The 21,080-nt window shown below is 40.6% G+C and overlaps 1 protein-coding gene and 1 non-coding gene across 2 annotated transcripts; one reads left to right on the top strand and one right to left on the bottom strand.

Annotated features, from left to right (window-relative positions):
• Positions 1–19,189: 19,189 nt before the first annotated feature.
• LOC130957556 (uncharacterized) lies at positions 19,190–19,681 on the bottom strand. The gene has a single exon (XM_057884402.1). It carries the CDS (start codon positions 19,679–19,681, stop codon positions 19,190–19,192), a length of 492 nt encoding a protein of 163 aa, XP_057740385.1.
• Positions 19,682–19,943: 262 nt separating this feature from the next.
• LOC130959746 (U6 spliceosomal RNA) lies at positions 19,944–20,047 on the top strand. The gene has a single exon (XR_009078813.1). It is a non-coding gene; the product is annotated as a U6 spliceosomal RNA (small nuclear RNA).
• Positions 20,048–21,080: the final 1,033 nt, after the last annotated feature.

Here is a 21,080-nt window from a genome sequence, read left to right as displayed (position 1 = left end):
GAGTTAGAAAGAAAACTCTTAAAGTTAGAATCCTCCCTCAAAGGTCGCAACTCTCGTGACGAACAAGAAGAGCCGCCCTTAGGTGGGGAGGATCCTTTCAGCGAGGACATAATGATGGCAAAAGTTCCGAGGAACTTCAAAAGCCCTGATATGGACCTCTATGACGGAACCACGGATCCAAAGCATCACCTGAGCAACTTCAAAAGTCGGATGTACCTTGCTGATGCTTCCGACGCTACGCGATGCAAAGCCATCCCGACCACTCTATCGAAAGCAGCGATGAAGTGGTTCGACAGCCTCCCCCCGAGGTCGGTTACTAGCTTTGAAGACCTCTCAAGGAAGTTTTGATGAGGTTCTCTATCCAGAAAGACAAAGTGAAACATGCACCGAGCCTCTTGGGAATAAAACAGGAGGTCGGAGAATCTTTACGAGCCTATATGGAAAGGTTCAATAAAGCATGTTTAGAGATTCAAGACCTGCCCACAGAGGCAGTCATAATGGGGTTAGTCAATGGACTCAGAGAAGGTCCCTTCTCACAATCCATATCTAAAAGACACCCCGTTTCTCTAAGTGATGTACAGGAAAGAGCTGAAAAATACATCAATATGGAGAAAAACGCTAAGTTGAGAGACCTGAGTTGGCGACCTGGGCCCCCTCCCTCAACAAAAGAGAGGGAAAGGGAAACCAAGAAAAAGGAAGAACTCGGTCTCGAGAGACCAAGAAAATATCACTCTTATACTCCCCTGAAAGTTTCTATAGTGGATGTGTACAGAGAGATTTGTAACACTGAAAGACTGCCACCCCCTAGACCCATTAAAAATAAAAAAAGGGGGAGCCGCAGCGATTACTGTGAGTACCATAAAATATATGGTCACTCCACAAACGACTGTTACGACCTTAAAAATGTGATAGAAAAGCTGGCTAGAGAAGGTCGGCTTGATAGATATCTCATAGAAAGGTCGGACGGTCATGGAAAGAGAAAGCGAGACGATATAGATAGAAGAGACCCACCACCGCAGACTCCAGAGAGACATATCCATATGATCTCAGGAGGGTTCGCGGGAGGGGGACTCACCAAATCCTCTCGCAAAAGACATCTCAAAAGAGTCTACCAGGTCGGAGAAGAGTCATCCGACCTCCCTACCATTTCATTCACAAAAGAAGATGGGCAAGGAATAATCCCTGGACACGATGATCCAGTAGTAATAACTATGATCCTGGCGAATGCCCATCTCCACAGAACCCTAGTAGATCAAGGAAGCTCGGCGGACATCCTTTTTAAGCCCGCTTTTGACAAGCTAGGGTTGGATGAGAAAGAATTAAGAGCCTACCCCGACACCCTATACGGATTAGGGGACACGCCAATAAAACCACTGGGATTTTTGCCCCTCCACACCACTTTTGGAAAATGGGAAAAATCAAAGACTCTGAGTATAGACTTCATAGTCATTGATGTGGGGTCAGCATATAATGCTTTAATCGGCAAAGCTACCCTTAATCGACTCGGAGCCGTGGTATCCACTCCCCACCTTTGCATGAAATTCCCGACCTCAGCGGGGATAGCAACGGTAAGAGGGGATCAAAAGTTGGCAAGGAAATGCTACAATGAAAGCCTAAATCTGAGAGGAAAGGGCAGAGAAGTTCACACAATAGAGCTCGGCGGTGCAAGGGCCAGAGAAGAGCTGCGACCACAACCGGGAGGAAAAACAGAGGAGATATAGGTCGACAAAGAGGAAGGGAAAAATACTCATATAGGAGCCGACCTAGGGGAAACCCTAAAACAAGAATTGACTAAGCTCCTAAGAGATAACTCCGACCTCTTCGCCTGGAAGGCCTCTGACATGCCTGGGATAGACCCCGAGCTCATGTCCCACAAGCTCTCGGTTTATCCGGGATCCCGACCTGTACAACAAAGAAGACGCAAGCTCGGCCCAGAACGAGCCCTAATAGTAGAAGAACAAGTGCAGGCGCTCCTGGAAGCTGGCTTCATCAGAGAAGTCAAGTACCCGACATGGCTAGCCAATGTAGTGCTAGTCAAAAAACAGAATGGCAAATGGAGAATGTGTGTCGACTATACCGACTTAAATAAGGCATGTCCCAAGGACCCTTATCCACTGCCAAGTATTGATACCCTAGTGGACTCCAGCTCGGGGTATCAATACTTATCATTTATGGATGCCTACTCGGGATATAATCAAATCCCAATGTATGAGCCAGACCAGGAGAAAACATCATTCATCACACCCAGAGCTAATTTCTGCTACGTGGTCATGTCATTCGGATTGAAGAATGCAGGAGCCTCATATCAAAGGTTGATGAATAAAGTGTTTTCCCCTCACCTGGGGAGTCTAATGGAAGTATACGTCGACGACATGCTGGTAAAGACCAAGAAAGAAGTCGACCTCTTGTCAGACCTCTCACAAGTCTTTGACACCATAAGGCTGCACGGGATGAGACTAAATCCCGCAAAGTGCGCCTTCGCGGTAGAGGCAGGGAAATTTCTAGGATTTATGCTAACACAAAGAGGGATCGAAGCCAATCCCGATAAGTGCAGAGCCATCCTAGAAATGAAAAGCCCGACTTGTTTGAGAGAAGTCTAGCAGCTGAATGGCCGACTTGCAGCCCTCTCCAGATTTTTGGCAGGATCGGCACTAAAATTCCTTCCACTATTCTCCTTATTAAAAAAGGGATGCCAGTTCGAATGGACTCCTGAATGCAAGGAGGCATTCCAAGAGTTTAAAAAGTTTTTAAGTCAACCCCCTATTCTGACCCGACCAGTATCTGGGAAAGACCTCGTCCTGTACTTATCCGTAGCAGACAAGGCTGTCTCATCAGCCCTGATAAGAGAAGATTAGGTCGGACAACATCCAGTTTATTTCATCAGTAAAGTTCTACAAGGCCCTGAGCTAAGATACCATAAACTAGAGAAGTTTGCCTACTCCTTAGTAATAGCCTCACGAAGGCTACGACCTTACTTTCAGGCTCACACAATAAGAGTCCGTACAAACCAACCCATGAAGCAAATCCTCCAAAAGACGGATATTGCAGGGAGAATGGTTCAATGGGCAGTAGAGCTCTCCGAGTTTGACTTAAGATATGAAACTCGGACGGCGATCAAAGCCCAATGCCTCGCCGACTTCGTTGCAGAATACGCAGGGGATCAGGAGGAAAAACCAACTACATGGGAACTCTATGTAGACGGGTCCTCCAACAAAATAGGAAGCGGCGCAGGCATAATATTGGTAGATGAAAGAGGAATCCAGATAGAGGTTTCCCTAAAATTTGAATTTTCAGCTTCAAATAACCAGGCAGAATATGAAGCCTTGATTGCTGGATTAAAGTTGGCAGAAGAAGTCGGTGCTACAAAGGTAATGATATACAGCGACTCAAAAGTGGTGACCTCCCAGATAAGCGGAGAGTATCAGGCAAAGGACCCAAATATGAAGAGGTACTTAGAGAAAACTCTGGAGCACCTTGGGCGTTTTGCAGAAACCGAGGTTAAACACATAACTCGGGATTTAAACAGTAGAGCAGACACCCTATCCAAGTTAGCAAGTACCAAACCAGGAGGGAACAACAGAAGCCTGATCCAAGAAACCCTCCAGGAACCCTCAGTGGTAAAAATAGAAGACAAACAAGAAGTCCTTGAGGTAGTCGGTTTAAACCTCGGATGGATGAACCCCTTGGTCAAATACATAAAATTTGACATCCTTCCAAAAGAGGAAAAAGAGGCTAGGAAAATCCGGAGGGAAGCACAACATTACACTTTGGTGAGAAATACTCTCTACAGAAGGGGGATATCAACACCATTGTTAAAGTGCGTACCGACCTCAAGAACCACCGAGGTGTTAGAGGAAATCCACAGTGGAATCTGCGGAAATCATCTCGGAGCAAGGTCACTAGCCAGGAAAGTAATCCGAGCTGGATTCTACTGGCCGACCTTGCAGAAAGATGCCACAGAATTTGTGAAAAAGTGCCAACCATGTCAGATGCATACAAATTTCCACGTGGCTCCCCCAAAGGAGCTCATCAGTATCACTTCTCCATGGCCCTTTGCAAAATGGGGAATGGATTTGTTAGGTTCTTTTCCCCAAGCGCCAGGACAAGTCAAATACCTGATCGTGGGAATAGATTACTTCACAAAGTGGATAGAAGCAGAACCATTGGCCACCATCACCGCTCAAAGAAGTCGGAGGTTCCTCTACAAAAATATCATCACAAGATATGGGATACCCTATTCCATTACTACAGATAATGGAACCCAATTCACCGATTCTACCTTCAGAAGCTTAGTAGCCAGTATGAAAATCAAACACCAGTTCACCTCGGTGGAGCACCCGCAAGCCAATGGGCAAGCCGAGGCAACCAACAAAGTCATACTGGCAGGGCTAAAGAAAAGATTACAAGAAGCAAAAGGAGCTTGGGCTGAAGAGCTCCCCCAAGTGCTATGGGCTTACAGGACAACGCCCCAATCCGTCACAGGAGAAACGCCCTTCCGACTAGTCTATGGCGTAGAAGCAATGATACCAATAGAAATCAATGAACAAAGCCCAAGGGTAATCCTCCATGACGAGATCGGAAACATACAGGGGCACAAAGAGGAGCTCGACTTGCTCCCCAAAGTCCGAGAAGATGCCCAGATAAGAGAAGCAGCATTGAAGCAAAGGATGACTACAAGGTACAACAAAAAAGTCATTCGAAGAACATTTGCCCCGAATGACTTGGTCTTAATCAGAAACGACATTGGAGTCAACAAATCAGGGGAAGGAAAACTTGCTGCTAATTGGAAGGGACCATACAAAGTCAATGAAGTTTTAGGAAAAGGTTATTATAAATTAACCGACCTGAACGACACTGAGTTCCCAAGGTCGTGGCATGCTTGTAATATGAAAAGGTACTACAGTTAAAAGCGAACTCTACTCCCTGGTGTACTCTTTTCCCAACTTCATGATTTTTTTCCAAAATCAAAGGGTTTTTTCTGGAGAAGGGTTTTTAACGAGGCATCATAGTAGAGGCTAAGGGAAAAAAGGCTATTGAAAACCCTTAGTAGCAAGAAGGTACCTCCCCAATCAATAAAGATCTTTTTTTCATATCTCTTATAAACTCCTTTCTATTTTAAGTCTTTCTACGAAACGCGCCGACTTAAGCTCGACAAAACGTGAAAATCCCATGAACCGACCTAGATGGTCGTCAGGATAAAACGACGAGGTACAAGTCGGTGTAATGAGGTTATAGAAGTTGATCGTAAAAACTCGGAAACATCCCGACTCATAAGTCGAAAGGAAAAAACCGAGTACAAAAGAAAACGAATCGCAAAAATAACCTAAGTCATAAGAACTCAATAAAACAAAGTTGAGTATAAGGGATAACAAAAGAGAGATTAAAGGCTGTCAAAAAAGTCCTTAAACAAAAAGGCTCAGAAAAACAGACAAGCCAAAGAGAAAGGTTTTCAGAAAAAGATCAAGGAGACTTCAAAAAATCAAAATCAGAAAAGCATACACGCATAAGGTAACTTAAACCCTTATCCAAAAAAGGGTATTTATTTTGTTAAGTAAAAACCCTTTATTAAAAAGGGTACTTATAAAATATTTTGTTTACGGCCTTAAAAGGCCAAAAGAAATTGTCCAAACACCACCAACAAGCAAAGAGTTTAAAAAAGGGGAGACTCACAGGCCGAGCCCCCATATAGCCATAAAAAAGTTATTTCTGCAGAGGAGTAGACGGATCACCACCACCAGAGTCAGGAAGAGCGCCACCAGGATCAGGAAGAGAGGCAACCACAGGAGATGAAGAGGAAGTCGGAGGAACAACAGAAGAACTCGAAGCGTCCTTGGAACGAGGAGGGGACTCAATAATCCTCTGCCCCCGAGTCTTCAATTCTGACTCGGAAACGATCACAGGGGCAGGAGGATCCACAATAGCACCATCAATGATGACCTTGTCTGGATCTAAAGGAGAAAGATCCAAGTCAGGAGCAATAACTCCGACCTGCTCCTTGAAAATCCTCCAAACCTCCTCGGCACCATCAGCGACAGAGTCCTCCAACTCGGCATACGCATTTCGAGAGTTCAGCAATTCCTTCTTCACAGACACAAGATCTTGAAATAAACTCTGATAACTCTCCTGTGCTGTCTTCCTCAAACTCGCCTCCATGTTGCATTGGGCTCGCAACTTACTCTCCTTCTCCCGAAGGCTATCTCTCTCCGCCCTCAGCTTGGCGACCTCCTCCTTCAACTCCCTCTCATGCTCCTGATAAGAAAGAAGCCTCCCCTCCAGCTCCTCAACCTTCGAGGTTAACCCCAAAGAGCTGAGAGGAGTCTTCTCAAAAATATCCAAAAGCTTGCCACAAACACCTGCCGCCCTAAAACTCTCCTCAGCCAGAGTGGTGAGGTGGTTCCGAACAGAAACATCATCCATACTTATATGAGGATAGATGTTCTTTCGGACGAATGCAAGAGCATCCGCCTTAACCCCACCATCGAAAGAAGAGCCAGACTCTAAAGTCTTGCGCTTCTTCTTCTCTGGCTCAGAAAGAAGTCGGGCGGAGGGGAGCGGCCGAGATAAAGCTGAAGAAGAAATCACAATGGGCTGAGAGGGGGTCCCCACGTTCTGAGGAGGAGGAGGAGGAGGAGGAGGAGAGATGATTGCCCTGGCACCACCAGCCCTGGCCCGGGACTTTGCTTTAGCCTCCTGAACTCTCTGGTAAGATTCCTGAGTATTCTTCCTTGCCATGTCTGCAAAAGAAACAATTAGCAAAAATTACAAGTCGGCAAACCTCAAGTCGGCAGATATAAGTTGAAAATAAGAAATGTATATATATATATATATATATATATATATATATAAACTACCTAGTTGCGACCGAACAAAGGTCGGCGATCCCTGGAGGAATTTCCTAGTATCCAAGTATGGGGCCCTCCCCCACACTTCTCGGAAAAACCCCACAATGGCCGCCTCCACCTCATCCAGGTCGTCCAGACCGTACTTCTCACAAGGGGAGGCCTCCAACCAATAGAGGGGAAAGCGAGGGGAAGAATTATCATCCAAGAAAAAGGGGTGGTGACCCTCTACAGCTTGCACTTTGAAAAAATAATTTTTGAAGTCGTGGAAGGATTCGTCAAAAAGGGTGAAAATTCTCCGACCTTGTATGGCTCGAAAAGACACCCATTGCTGCTTGTTATTTAGCCCACTAAAGGGCTTAGTCATGTGGAAAAGATAGAAGAAAATCCTCAAAGAGGTCGGAAAGTCCAAAGCGTGACTAATAAATTGGTAAATTTTCAGAAAACCCCAAGAATTGGGGTGAAGTTGGGTAGGGGCAACTCGACAGTGGTGCAAAACAGACATCTCAAAATGCGAAAAAGGAAGAAAAACACCCAGACGGGTGATCATACATTCATACATAAAGAAAAAATGAGGGGCCGCCTCATTGGCCCTCCCAAAACAAACCCGGTCTTCTGGACCCGGGACTACCAACTCATACTTTGGCTCGTTCTCCTCAGAAGTACAAATCCTGTGGTGAGTACGAAGATGAGTAATAAACTCAGCATCGACCAAGGGTTCCTCCCCTAGGACCGTGACATCAACCCATTGAGAAAGAACATCTACGGAAGCCATTTCTTTTTCTTATAAAGGGTGACAAAAACCTACAAAAGAAAAAGAAAAGGAAAATCAAAAATACGGTCTCTAAAGGGAGGAGATACGGAACCAAAATTTACAAACCAAACTATCTACCTATAAAATAAAAGCATGCAAACACAAAGCATGTCATGAAAGAAGGAAAGCTAACCTTTATCCAAAAGTGAAGGTTGGAAGAAGCAGAAGTCTCCAAACGCAAGAACGCAGCACGAACGAAGAAAGAAGAAATTTGAAAAATTGCAGAAACGAAAAAATGAAAGGGAGGGAAAGTATTTATAAACATGCTAAGGGGCATAATGGTAAAAGCGGGGCAGTCATTAATGAGAATGCACCGTTACCAAGACCTACGCACATCCTTAACGGACACGACGCTTGATTAGACGTAACTGTCAGAACCAAAAGGACACAGAAAGTCACGTCGGTTTCAGAAAATCACGTCGGTCCTCCAACAAGTCGGCTACGACCCCGAGCAGAATACTCGAACCTAAATCTTGAAAAAATTGGGCTCGAGTAGGGGCACTGTTCATACCCTGGCCCAATAATAAAGGCCCAGGATCAAGCAAAGAACCTAATCCAAAGGGTTAGGTCTCACCAGTACCAATCTTCATCCTATGAAGTCGGTATTCACCACGACCTGTTCTAAAGAAGTCGGGCACGAGATTAGCTGGCGGATAAACACTCATTTAAATGAGTAACTACCCCTAGAATCTCTCTAACCACTTCCACGAGCCATATCTTAACCTCCCTAAGATAATGGGACGGTTAACACCCTAAAAATATGGCACTACTCCAACGGTGGTATTGGTTCACCACTATAAATACACTGACACCCCTCAGGTATCTCTAAGTCCAATACTCTCTAAACCTGCTTGCACCCTTGCTGACTTAGGCATCAGAGTGTCTTTGCAGGTACCACCCCCATCTCCTCGCATAAACAAGTCGGACGGAGCCTCCCGAGTTGCAGATCCCTTCGGAATCCTCCTCCATCACACATTTGGGCCAACCAACTCCATCCAGCCCATCAATCTCCGGTTACCCACCGTAACAGTTTTATAATTTTACATCTAATAAAATATAAAATTATATATTTTTAAATATTTTGTTAATTAATTTATTTTATTAAGTATTTATGTGACAGTAAGTTATATTTTTATATTTTATATCATTAAAAAATATAACATAAAATAATATAAGTTAATTGCACTAACAATTTTGTTATGTGAATTTAAAATATATTAAAGTATTTTTATATAATAATAGGGATAAAAATTAATCAAAAAAATAAAAAATAAACAACTAAATAAAATTAGAAAAAAATAATATCATAAATAATATTAAAGTATTTTTTATATAATTATAAATGTTAAAATTAATCTTAAACAAATGTAAAAAAAAATCTAAATTAAATAAAAAATACAGATAATATAAATATATATAGAGAAATTTAAACCCTAATATATAAAGAATAGTAATTCTTTTCATTATTACTATACTATTAAATTTTACTTTATACAATACATCTATTATAATAATATATGAACTTTTAAAATTTATTGGGCCAAAGCCACTACTTTTAAGAGACGGTTCATGTTCTAGCATCTTTCTTGCGTCAAATTAATATGCAACATCAGTGTTAGAACAGAACTTCTTATAGAAGTTATTATGTAGCAGTTATCGCTTTTATCATCTTTCTACTTTACTTCTTTGCTATTTTTATCTTTTGTTTTTATTTTTTTAGTATCTATCTGATCAAGAAAGATAGTTGAGAACCTATAACTAATAGCAGATTGGCTGGAATTAGTAATTTTATCATTTCAGCACCATTAATTTTTGAAAACAAATAACTAGTAATTTAATTAACAATTTTTCCATTAGAAACAGTATGAAATGTGTGGGATTAAAAAAAATAATCTAGTTTAAGTAAACTGGACATAAGGAGCTACATAAAGGAAGTTAATAGAACTAGTATAAAAGGAAAACACTAACATACTCAGGCACTTAAAAAATCACTACAGATGGTTACAACTTACTTGGCACTGAATTTGATGGTTGGCAGAACGTTTGGACCATTAAATGGTCTCATAACAAAACATGTTTTTTAAGTTTTTTTAATTGTTAAATAATTTTTTTTAATTTTAATTACAAATTAATCCTATATATTTTATTTAATTATAAAAATTATTTTTTATTTTATAAATTATTATTTTATCATTCATCTATTATGTTTATTAACAATCAAAATAAAAAACAATAAGATCTTCCATTGATAATAATAAACTTTTTGGCCATTCCAATCGATTAAAAGTTTATATTTGATCCGTGACATTCGTCCAGGGCGGTGAAATCGTGTTTCTTTGAAAATCAATCGATTGAATTATCAAAACAATCGATTGAATTTCAGGTTTCCCATAACTCAATCGATTGTACTACAAGTTATCACAAAACAATCGATTGAAAATTAGAAGGCAGCATGATTTTCGCAAAAATCAATCGATTGTTCATATTACCAATAATCGATTGAACGATGACTAAAATGCAATCGATTGCTTATACTACCAAATCGATTGAATGCTTCAAAACAACCTGATGTCTCACAATTCAATCGATTGGTTGTGTTACCCAATCGATTGAAATCATCAAAGCAATATGGATTTGCCCAATTCAATCGATTGGTTGTGTTACCTAATCGATTGAAAGTTTTTACAATTTTCTCTATTTTTATGCACTATAGAGATATTTTAGTTTAAAAAACTCATATTTTTATGATGAAGTAATGTCATTTTCATTTATTATTTCAACAACAATGTCATATAAATTTTATGTCTTGTGAATGTAAACCCCGGTTAAATTAGTAGATAATTAGTCAATAAATTAATTTTTAATAAGGAAGATTAGAAATGTGAATATTATATTAAATTAGGATAGAGCTCATCGAAACGAGAATTTTGACACGCTCCCCCTTAGAGGAAAGGACCCGCGCGAGCAGTGGTGGACGAAGCGGAAGCGAGAATGTCGGCTTGAGTAATGCAAACGTTGGTGAGAATCCAATGCCTCGAAAACCTAAGGGTTCCTCCGCAAGGTTCGTCCACGGAGGGTGAGTCAGGGCCTAAGATCAGGCCGAAAGGCGTAGTCGATGGACAACACCCTTGAAAGAGTGCGTAATAGCTCACTGATCGAGCGCTCTTGCGCCGAAGATGAACGGGGCTAAGCGATCTGCCGAAGCTGTGGGATGGGAAGATTAGGAAAATCCTATTGCAATTTTCTCCAGACCCCCGGAAAAGCGTGAAAAAAAAGGCTCGAATGGTACGATCCCGCCGTCGAACCGGTTGAACCGGACCCAAACCAGGCCATCGGTCCAACCGGACCAACATATTAAATGAGCTTGAAGCCCATTTCCTTCATAAAACGCAGCAGAGGCAGCAGCGCTCCAGGGAAGGAAAAGAAGGGAAAACATTCCCGTAAGGGTTACGGTGAGTTCCCGCTCCCGTAACTTCTCCGTCCGAGCTCCGATCGCCGCACCGTTTACGGCCACGTGTTCACTGCGTCGAGCTCTACATTTCTACCGGAACAATTTCTTTGGTAAGCCATTAATCACTTCCAGCCACTCTTTTCCCCCAATTTTCAAATAATTGGAAGAGATGTTGAATTTCTTTGATTTCTGATGTTTTAGGATCTAATTAGCTTGAGGAAAACGTTCATTCTTGCTTATGTGAAGCTTGGGTAAGGTGAGGATACGATAATTCTATTTTATTTTCTTTGAATTCGAGCTTTGAGTATTAAATTGGACATATATATGTTATGAATGTGTATTAGGTTGTGAATAAATAATTGGAGCTTGAAATTGTGAATATTGGAACTTGGAGGAAGCTGATTAGTTGAATTTTGAAGGGGCTGCCTTGGTTTTAAATAATTTGCTTTGGTCGTTACGTGGAAATCGGCCAAGGTATGGTTTAGGTTTCTTGCATTTAATATATAATGTTCTGTGAAAACTTAGGCTAGACGACCATAGGATAAGTTGGAATGCAGGTGTATGTTTAATGTTTAGTAATTTTTCGATGAATATATTTGGTTGAAGTTTATTGGATAATTAGTTATTAACTTTGGATGGTGAATATTATTATATTAAATTGGAGAGAATTATGGTTGAATGTTATTGTTGATGAACATGGTTGGTTTGGTGCTTGTTGATTAACTAATGATCTGGTGAATTATTGATTTGAGGTATAACTATTGTGGAGGTTGTTGTGATAATGAGGTATTTTGTGCTAGAAGCCTAGGATTAGTAAATTATGATCCTTAGTTGAATTTTGATTGTTGGATTTGAATATTGTATGAGTATAATTGTTGATCTAAGGTAGATTTATTGTGGTGACTGTTATGATAATGAGGAAGGGTATGTTGAATTGAAAAGAAAGCAGGTTTGGACCCGAAAAGGGTGGCAAAGTCCGAGTTTTAGAGGAGATGCTGCTGAAATTTTATAAAAGTTAGAGATTTTGTTTATATGATTATTTAAAAGAGAATTAGACTTAAAGGGTATATGATTTGATTTTAAGTTATTAAGAAAATGAGTATGTTTTAAGTTTGAAGTTTAATTCATTTAGAAAAGGATAAATTATGTTTTGAATTGGAACTATTGATGGATGGAATGGGAGATGTGACGATGAAGGATAAGGATTGAATATGTTTGATGTATGATGATGAATGAGATGTAATTGAGAATAATGTGAATGTTGATGAATTATAATTGAATTATTTATATGGCTTATGAATTTGAATAATTTGAGATACGAGATTCCCTGGATCAAATGTCGTGGCTTGCCACCATGTGTATCAGGTTGAAAACTCGATACTCTGTTGACCCTACGACGTAAGTGTGACCGGGCACTATATAAATTCCCGGGAATGTTACCCCCATTGAGCAATATTGATTATTTGAGATAAAGCTATGCATAGACTCTTGGGGATGCACGTCGGGGGACAGTCTAAGGACAATTCAGACTTGTCGGGTTGGCTGGATAACCGACAGATGAGCCTCATCAGCCATAGGACAGGCATGCATCATATGCATATTACTTGAATTACTTGCGTGTGTATTAACTGGGTGTGCCTAAATGTACTTGCCATTGTTAAATGTATATTTGTTATCTGCAGTACTTGTAACCTTCTTGTGCTTGCCTTTGTCTGTTTAGTTGTCTGTGAAAATGCATGATGGAGTTGGAGGTAAGGAGGTATGGCAGAACGGGAATTTAGATTTAAGGTTAAGTTAAGTTAGGTTTAAATATCCTTAGTAAACCACCTTTTATGGCTTCTATTTAATACTTTAAGCTCTATAATCTGAGTGTCGGCGTTCTAGGATTGCCTCTGGCATTCCCAGGACCTTATATATTATGTGTGTGGCACCTTTACCATACTGAGAACCTCCGGTTCTCATTCCATAATATGTTGTTGATTTTCAGATGCAAGTCAAGAGGCATCTCGTTAGGCGTCTGGACTCTTGAAGCGGAGTGGTTACTGGGTTATTTTGTTATCCTATGATGGGTATATATGTACTTAGCTTTCTCTCCACATAACTTATTCTTTTTGATCATCCTAGAGGTGTATGGAGAGGCAGGATTTTGTTTATGTACATTTGGGTTTTGGATATGTATATGTATGTATATATGTGTGTATATTCTCCGGCCAGTCTTGACTTCGCAGGCTGAGTCAGGAGCTCGTTATTTTGTATCTTTGACTCTCTGTTCCTGTTTTGGGTTACTTGACACTTGATAGCTGTAGCTTTCTTTGCACGCAAGTTAACTCATTTCTTGAGCGTTGCGCTTTTATATTCGCGATTTTTATTTCCTCTATTCTTCAAGGCTCCTAGCATATTATAATTCTTCGGCTATTATGTGTACTCATTTTCTTTTAGAGGTCGTAATACCACACCACCTCTGTTTTACGACTTAAGCGTAAAGCTTAATGTGGTAGGGTGTTACATTATGGTATCAGAGCAGTTCGTTCCTATAGAGCCTGAAAGACGAACTGATTGTACTTCTGTGCATTCTCTGTATATGTGTTTATGTGCTATTAGGATATCTGACTGATATATATGGCATAAACGTTTGTGAGCATGCATTTGGAACTTAAAGCATTAGACTTGCGATATTGAGACTGATCAACTTAATATCACTTTTTTAGTGTGTATAAGGACCAGATGTCGACTCGCGGACACAGTCGCAGGTGAGGTAGAGGTAGGATAGGCACCGTTACTCCTGGTTTGGCAGGGAATGATCTAGTAGACTTTATGGCTGCCTTGGGAAATATGGTTGTAGCTATGCAGGCAACAGCTGAGGTGCTGGGTAACCAGATAAATCAGAGTAATCATGGGAACAATAATGATGAAGACAATTCTATGACACTTGCTATATTTCTGAAAGTTTACCCTCCGACTTTTAAAAGAACCTCAAATCCCACTGACGCAGATAATTGGATTCAAGCTTTGGAACGGACGTTGGAGGCCCAATAGGTTCCTAAGGAGCAATGAGTTGAATTTGGAACTTATCAACTGCAAGGTAAGGCACAGTATTGGTGACAGGGGACACGATGTATCCTGCAGGCAGGTGGCGCTGTGGTCGGGAGATTGGTTATTTAAGAATCATATTTTGCTTGATTGTTCTGAGAAGTCAGTACAGTTTATGCTGGAAGGGTCAGAAGCACCAATTGTGGTGAATAGCTACTATTTAAATTCTATGATAGTAAACTGTTCTAGAACTGAATGTCAGGGTATTATGTTATTAACTGCGGGAGCATCAGGTGATGATCAGAGTTTAGAGCAGATTTCGGTTGTATGTGAATTTTTGGATGTGTTTCCGGATGATATTAATGAATTCCCACCTAATCGAGAGGTTGAATTTGCAATCGAGTTGGTACCTGGATCTGGTCCAATTTCAATTACTCCTTATAGGATATCACCTTTAGAAATGGCTGAACTGAAGGCTCAGCTGGAAGTTCTGTTGGGTAAGCATTTTATCCGACCAAGTGTTTCTCCGTGGGGAGCGCCAGTGTTACTGGTAAAGAAGAAGGATGGGAGTATGCGGCTGTGTGTCGATTATCGGCAATTGAATAAGATCACTGTGAAGAATAAATATCCGTTGCCTAGAATCGATGATCTAATGGATCAGTTACAGGGTGCCGGTGTGTTTTCTAAGATTGACCTGCGATCTGGATATCATCAGATAAGGGTTAGAGACGAGGATATTCCGAAAACTGCTTTCAGGACCCGTTATGGTCATTATGAGTATACAGTGATGTCTTTCGGGTTAACTAATGCCCCGGCAGTATTTATGGATTATATGAACAGGATTTTCCGACCGTATCTGGACAAGTTTGTTATTGTCTTCATTGATGACATTCTTGTTTATTCTAAGACTGAAAAGGAACATACTGATCACTTGCGAACTGTGCTGCAAATTCTGAGAGACAAAAAGTTGTACGCTAAGTTATCTAAATGTGAGTTCTGGAAGAGTGAAGTGAAGTTTCTCGGCCACGTGGTGAGTAAGCAGGGAATAGCTGTGGATCCTGCTAAGGTTGAAGCAGTGATGAATTGGGAGCGACCAACTTCAGTGACAGAGATCAGGAGTTTCTTAGGTTTGGCGGGGTATTATCGCAGATTCATTAAGGGATTTTCACATCTCGCCTTACCGTTAACTAAATTGACTAGGAAAGATACGCCTTTTATCTGGACTCCAGAGTGTGAGGAAAGTTTTCAAGAATTGAAGCACAGGTTGACTACTGCACCTGTATTGGTATTACCTGAACCAAGTGAACCGTATGAAGTGTATTGTGATGCATCTCTGAAAGGTTTGGGGTGCGTTCTAATGCAGCACCAGAATGTTGTAGCATACGCCTAACGGAAATTAAGGCCGCATGAAATGAACTATCCGACACATGATTTGGAACTTGCTGCTGTTGTGTTTGCTTTAAAAGATTTGGAGGCATTATCTTTATGGCGTTAAGTTTCATGTTTTCTCAGACCATAAGAGTTTGAAGTATCTTTTTGAGCAGAAAGAGTTGAATATGCGTCAGAGGAGATGGATGGAGCTTCTGAAATATTATGATTTTGAATTGAATTATCATCCAGGAAAAGCGAACGTTGTGGCGGACGCTTTGACTCGGAAGTCTTTATATGCAGCTTGGATGATGCTACGGGAGGAAGAGTTACTGAAAGCATTTCAAGGTTTGAATTTGGGAGTTAGAGAAGAATTTGGAATTCTATGTTTGAGTCAGTTGCAGATTTCAAGTGATTTTAAATTAGAACTTTTGAAGGCTCATCGAGATAGTGAAGCATTACGTAAGGTATTACCAGCAGTTGAATAGGGGAAGCAGTGGAGAGTGTCAGAAGGTCAGGATGGTTTATGGAGGTTCAAGAACCGGATTATTGTGCCTAATATTGGAGACCTGCGGCAAAGTATCTTAAAGGAAGCTCATAAGAGTGGGTTCTCAATTCATCCAGGGAGTACTAAAATATATCAAGATCTAAAAGCGATGTTCTGGTGGCCAAGGATAAGGAATGATGTGGCATTCCATGTATCTAAATGTTTAACGTGTCAGAAGGTTAAGATTGAGCATTAGAAACCATCAGGAACCCTTCAGCCTTTAGAGATTCCACAATGAAAATGGGAAAGTATTGCAATGGATTTTGTGATAGGTTTGCCTAGAACCCGATCGGGTTGTGACGCTATTTGGGTGGTTGTGGATCGACTGACAAAATCAGCTCACTTTCTTCCTATCCGAATAAGTTGTTCAATGGAAGAATTAGCTCGAATGTATATTAAAGAGATTGTCAGGTTGCATGGCGTGCCTTCTACCATTATATCTGACAGGGATCCTCGCTTTACATCAAGGTTCTGGGGAGCTTTTCAGCGTGCATTTGGAACTCAGTTAAGCTTGAGTACTGCGTATCACCCTCAGACAGATGGTCAGTCAAAAAGAACTATTCAGACCTTGGAGGATATGCTAAGGGCTTGTGTTTTAGACCAGCCAGCGAGCTGGGATCGATATATGCCATTAATAGAATTTGCTTATAACAATAGCTATCATGCGAGCATTAGAATGGCTCCATATGAGGCTCTGTATGGCAGAAAATGTCAATCTCCATTGTGTTGGTATGAAACTGGAGAAAGAAGTTTGTTAGGGCCTGAGATGATAACTGAAACTACTGAACAGATAAAGAAGATTCGTAGTCGAATGCTTATAGCCCAGAGCCGCTAAAAGAGCTATACTGATCAGAGGCGAAAGCTTTTGGAGTTCGAAGAAGGGGAACATGTCTTTTTGAAAGTTACACTAACCACTGGAGTGGGAAGAACCATTAAGACTAAGAAACTAAATCCCCGTTATATTGGACCGTTTGAAATTCTAAAGAGAATTGAGCCAGTGGCTTATAGAATTGCCTTACTGCCATATCTCCTTACCTCCAACTCCATCATGCATTTTCACAGACAACTAAACAGACAAAGGCAAGCACAAGAAGGTTACAAGTACTGCAGATAACAAATATACATTTAACAATGGCAAGTACATTTAGGCACACCCAGTTAATACACACGCAAGTAATTCAAGTAATATGCATATGATGCATGCCTGTCCTATGGCTGATGAGGCTCATCTGTCGGTTATCCAGCCAACCCGACAAGTCTGAATTGTCCTTAGACTGTCCCCCGACGTGCATCCCCAAGAGTCTATGCATAGCTTTATCTCAAATAATCAATATTGCTCAATGGGGGTAACATTCCCGGGAATTTATATAGTGCCCGGTCACACTTACGTCGTAGGGTCAACAGAGTATCGAGTTTTCAACCTGATACACATGGTGGCAAGCCACGGCATTTGATCCAGGGAATCTCGTATCTCAAATTATTCAAATTCATAAGCCATATAAATAATTCAATTATAATTCATCAACATTCACATTATTCTCAATTACATCTCATTCATCATCATACATCAAACATATTCAATCCTTATCCTTCATCGTCACATCTCCCATTCCATCCATCAATAGTTCCAATTCAAAACATAATTTATCCTTTTCTAAATGAATTAAACTTCAAACGTAAAACATACTCATTTTCTTAATAACTTAAAATCAAATCATATACCCTTTAAGTCTAATTCTCTTTTAAATAATCATATAAACAAAATCTCTAACTTTTATAAAATTTCAGCAGCATCTCCTCTAAAACTCGGACTTTGCCACCCTTTTCGGGTCCAAACCTGCTTTCTTTTCAATTCAACATACCCTTCCTCATTATCATAACAGTCACCACAATAAATCTACCTTAGATCAACAATTATACTCATACAATATTCAAATCCAACAATCAAAATTCAACTAAGGATCATAATTCACTAATCCTAGGCTTCTAGCACAAAATACCTCATTATCACAACAACCTCCACAATAGTTATACCTCAAATCAATAATTCACCAGATCATTAGTTAATCAACAAGCACCAAACCAACCATGTTCATCAACAATAACATTCAACCATAATTCTCTCCAAATTAATATAATAATATTCACCATCCAAAGTTAATAACTAATTATCCAATAAACTTCAACCAAATATATTCATCGAAAAATTACTAAACATTAAACATACACCTGCATTCCAACTTATCCTATGGTCGTCTAGCCTAAGTTTTCACAGAACATTATATATTAAATGCAAGAAACCTAAACCATACCTTGGCCGATTTCCACGTAACGACCAAAGCAAATTATTTAAAACCAAGGCAGCCCCTTCAAAATTCAACTAATCAGCTTCCTCCAAGTTCCAATATTCACAATTTCAAGCTCCAATTATTTATTCACAACCTAATACACATTCATAACATATATATGTCCAATTTAATACTCAAAGCTCGAATTCAAAGAAAATAAAATAGAATTACCGTATCCTCACCTTACCCAAGCTTCACATAAGCAAGAATGAACGTTTTCCTCAAGCTAATTAGATCCTAAAATATCAGAAATCAAAGAAATTCAACATCTCTTCCAATTATTTGAAAATTGGGGGAAAAGAGTGGCTGGAAGTGATTAATGGCTTACCAAAGAAATTGTTCCGGTAGAAATGTAGAGCTCGACGCAGTGAACACGTGGCCGTAAACGGTGCGGCGATCGGAGCTCGGACGGAGAAGTTACGGGAGCGGGAACTCACCGTAACCCTTACGGGAATGTTTTCCCTTCTTTTCCTTCCCTGGAGCGCTGCTGCCTCTGCTGCGTTTTATGAAGGAAATGGGCTTCAAGCTCATTTAATATGTTAGTCCGGTTGGACCGATGGCCTGGTTTGGGTCCAGTTCAACCGGTTCGACCCGTTCGGTCCAATCTTGGACCGATTTCTTCGAAATTGGTGTCAAAATTCTCGTTTCGATGAGCTCTATCCTAATTTAATATAATATTCACATTTCTAATCTTCCTTATTAAAAATTAATTTATTGACTAATTATCTACTAATTTAACCGGGGTTTACATCCTACCCACCTAATAAAGAATTTTGCCCTCAAAATTCAAATCTAGTTACCTGAAAAGAGATATGGATAGTCTTTTCGCATATTTGATTCGAGCTCCCAGGTATGTTCCTCGATACCAGCTCGACTCCAAGCTACTTTTACCAATGATACTTCCCTTCCTCGTAATCGTTTAACCCTGGTGTCATCAATTCTTACCGGAGCTACTGGAAGTGTTAGATCTTCTCTCACTTGGATTGGTTCCGGTTCTAGAATATGACTTGCGTCAGGAGTGTACTTCCTAAGCTGAGACACATGAAACACGTCGTGCAAATTCGAAAGATATGGCAGTAAGGCAATTCTATAAGCCACTGGCTCAATTCTCTTTAGAATTTCAAACGGTCCAATATAACGGGGATTTAGTTTCTTAGTCTTAATGGTTCTTCCCACTCCAGTGGTTAGTGTAACTTTCAAAAAGACATGTTCCCCTTCTTCGAACTCCAAAAGCTTTCGCCTCTGATCAGTATAGCTCTTTTGGCGGCTCTGGGCTATAAGCATTCAACTACGAATCTTCTTTATCTGTTCAGTAGTTTCAACTATCATCTCAGGTCCTAACAAACTTCTTTCTCCAGTTTCATACCAACACAATGGAGATTGACATTTTCTGCCATACAGAGCCTCATATGGAGCCATTCCAATGCTCGCATGATAGCTATTGTTATAAGCAAATTCTATTAATGGCATATATCGATCCCAGCTCGCTGGCTGGTCTAAAACACAAGCCCTTAGCATATCCTCCAAGGTCTGAATAGTTCTTTCTGACTGACCATCTGACATCCGATAAAATTGGAACGATACAGAAAAGATTAGCATGGCCCCTGCGCAAGGATGACACGCACAAATCGAGAAATGGTTTACACCGTCTCGGGGATTCAGTTCCCCTAGGTTCCTTCGTTGCAGAAATCGTCGCAGCTGAGCTTCCACGATCGAAGGAGCGCTTCGTTCTCATTTCTCCTGAACAGGAACTCCTTCTCTCGGAAAAGTCTCACTGTAAAATGTTCCCATGATTCTGACTTGTCATCTTCCACGGTTGCTGAATCTGATAAAGTACTTATTCCTCAAGGTCATGATAACTCTTCAACCACGACTGATGAAGTTGAAGCTCCTGATATAACTTCAGAGGATCCGCAGAAAATACAAGAGTTTACCATGAAAGGTGAGAAAATTGATTATGAAGCAGTTAGCACTGACAAAGATGACAAGGATGGGCAAGGTCATGTTTTGTCATCACATGTGGTAGGGTGTTACATTATGTTCGAATTTGCACGACGTGTTTCATGTGTCTCAGCTTAGGAAGTACACTCCTGACGCAAGTCATATTCTAGAACCGGAACCAATCCAAGTGAGAGAAGATCTAACACTTCCAGTAGCTCCGGTAAGAATTGATGACACCAGGGTTAAACGATTACGAGGAAGGGAAGTATCATTGGTAAAAGTAGCTTGGAGTCGAGCTGGTATCGAGGAACATACCTGGGAGCTCGAATCAAATATGCAAAAAGACTATCCATATCTCTTTTCAGGTAACTAGATTTGAATTTTGAGGGCAAAATTCTTTATTAGGTGGGTAGAATGTAAACCCCGGTTAAATTAGTAGATAATTAGTCAATAAATTAATTTTTAATAAGGAAGATTAGAAATGTGAATATTATATTAAATTAGGATAGAGCTCATCGAAACGAGAATTTTGACACCAATTTCAAAGAAATCGGTCCAAAATTGGACCGAACGGGTCGAACCGGTTGAACCGGACCCAAACCAGGCCATCGGTCCAACCGGACCAACATATTAAATGAGCTTGAAGCCCATTTCCTTCATAAAACGCAGCAGAGGCAGCAGCGCTCCAGGGAAGGAAAAGAAGGGAAAACATTCCCGTAAGGGTTACGGTGAGTTCCCGCTC

The sequence above is a fragment of the Arachis stenosperma genome, chromosome 10 (assembly GCF_014773155.1).
Source record: "Arachis stenosperma cultivar V10309 chromosome 10, arast.V10309.gnm1.PFL2, whole genome shotgun sequence".
NCBI lineage: Eukaryota > Viridiplantae > Streptophyta > Magnoliopsida > Fabales > Fabaceae > Arachis > Arachis stenosperma.
Note: the sequence above shows the minus strand (reverse complement) of the source record. Positions and strands in the feature narration are given on the sequence as shown.

Coding starts and splice junctions, on each gene's coding strand:
- LOC130957556 (XM_057884402.1), bottom strand. CDS start 19,681: ATGCTTATAGCCCAGAGCCGCCAAAAGAGCTATACTGATCAGAGGCGA.